Source organism: Plasmodium reichenowi, chromosome 12 (assembly GCF_001601855.1).
Source record: "Plasmodium reichenowi strain SY57 chromosome 12, whole genome shotgun sequence".
Taxonomy (NCBI): domain Eukaryota; phylum Apicomplexa; class Aconoidasida; order Haemosporida; family Plasmodiidae; genus Plasmodium; species Plasmodium reichenowi.
In genome coordinates, this window is record NC_033657.1 from 550,743 (window position 1) to 552,495 (window position 1,753).

The 1,753-nt window shown below is 20.0% G+C and overlaps 1 protein-coding gene across 1 annotated transcript; it reads left to right on the forward strand.

Moving 5' to 3' along the window:
* Positions 1-740: 740 nt before the first annotated feature.
* PRSY57_1214500 (peptidyl-prolyl cis-trans isomerase) lies at positions 741-1,583 on the forward strand (the record flags this gene model as incomplete). The annotated part of the gene is made up of 1 exon (XM_012908572.2): positions 741-1,583. One exon carries the CDS (start codon positions 741-743, stop codon positions 1,581-1,583), a length of 843 nt encoding a protein of 280 aa, XP_012764026.2.
* Between the last annotated feature and the right edge of the window lie 170 nt (positions 1,584-1,753).

Here is a 1,753-nt window from a genome sequence, read left to right on the forward strand (position 1 = left end):
TTTTTTTTTTTTTTTTTTTTTAAAATATATATATTTTTTTTTTTTTTTTTTTTAATTTTATTATATATTTTAAAAAAAAAAAAAAAAAAAAAAAAAAAAAGAGGAATTTTTTACTGTACCTTTTTTTTTTTTTTTTAATAAATATGATTATTTTATTATTAGTCCATATCATTCATACGAATACATTATTATTTTTTTATTAATTCGATCTTGATTTGTTATTCTATAAATAAAAAAAAATAACAAATATTATATATATATATATATATATTATATGTGTAATATTTATTTTTCCTCCTGTTAGAGAAAAAAATAATATGTACAACATTGATATAATTTGAAAAAAAAAAAAAAAAAAAAAAAAATTAATAACGATAAAAATCTTTTAAATAAATTAAAATATATAATATATATATATATATATATATATATATATATACATATGTATAATAATTTTTCCTGTCGAAATTGTATATTTCATATTAACAATTCAGATCTTAAGAAGATTAACACATGAACATATAAACCTTTATTTTATATGAAAAAAAAAGAAAAAAAAAAAACATTTTTACACATTGTACAAATGGATCTTTTTTATATATATAACAATAAGATATCAAATTTATAATTGTACTTGTAAGTGGATATATATTGAAATATATTCCTCTTGTTTGTATTTTTTTTTTTTTTTTCAAATACATGTATTTATGTATAATACACAAAACGTATAAATATTTCTCATGCTTTATAAAAGTTTGAAAGCAAGTACAATCATTGGTAGAAAATGTTTTCATTGGTGGAATAATTTGCCCATAACGTGGAAAGTGGGTATTGCTTGTTCGGTACTTTTTCCACCTTTATGGAATTATAATGAAAGAAGAAAAGCAAAAGAAAAACAAATATTTTATAATAAATCTATTAGAGATTATGTATTTTTTGACATTGCAATAGAAAATAAATATGTTGGTAGGGTCTTGATCGGATTATATTCTGATCAAGTACCATTATCAACTGAAAATTTTATACAGCTAGCTGAAGGATATCAAATAAAAGATAAATATATAGGATATCGTAATACATCAATACATAAAATATATCCTGGTATTGGTTTAGTAGGAGGAAATGTTTTAAATGATAAAGAAGGCTTAAGTATATATGGAAAAAAGTTTCCTGATGAAAATTTCGATATGGAATTTGTTCAAGATGGTGACGTTGCATTATTTAATGAAGGACCTCATAGTAATTCTTCACAATTTATTATTACATTTGCTCCCATGCCTATATTACATAAACATAATGTTGTCATTGGTACTGTTTTGAAAGGTATGAATATAATTCGTATGATTGAAAATGTAGGAACAAAATTAGGACATCCTATGTATAATGTTAGAATAGTTAATTGCGGTTTATATAAAGGATTAGAAAAGGATGGACCTCCATTCTTCAATTTTACTGAAATTATTGAAAAAAATAAGGAACATTTAATATCCAAGAAAGAATTTGAAAAGTTATCGAAAGATCAGAGACAATCTCTGTTGAACGATTCAAATAATACAGAAAAGAAAAAAAAACAAGCTTTATAAGATACAAAAATGCACAATTCAGAAATTGAATAAACATGAATATAAAAATAAATAAATAAATAAATAAATATATATATATATATGTGTGTGTTTATTAAACAGATATTTTAGTATTACATCATATTATATTATTTTTTTGGTAAAATATCTATTTTATTATTATTTATTTT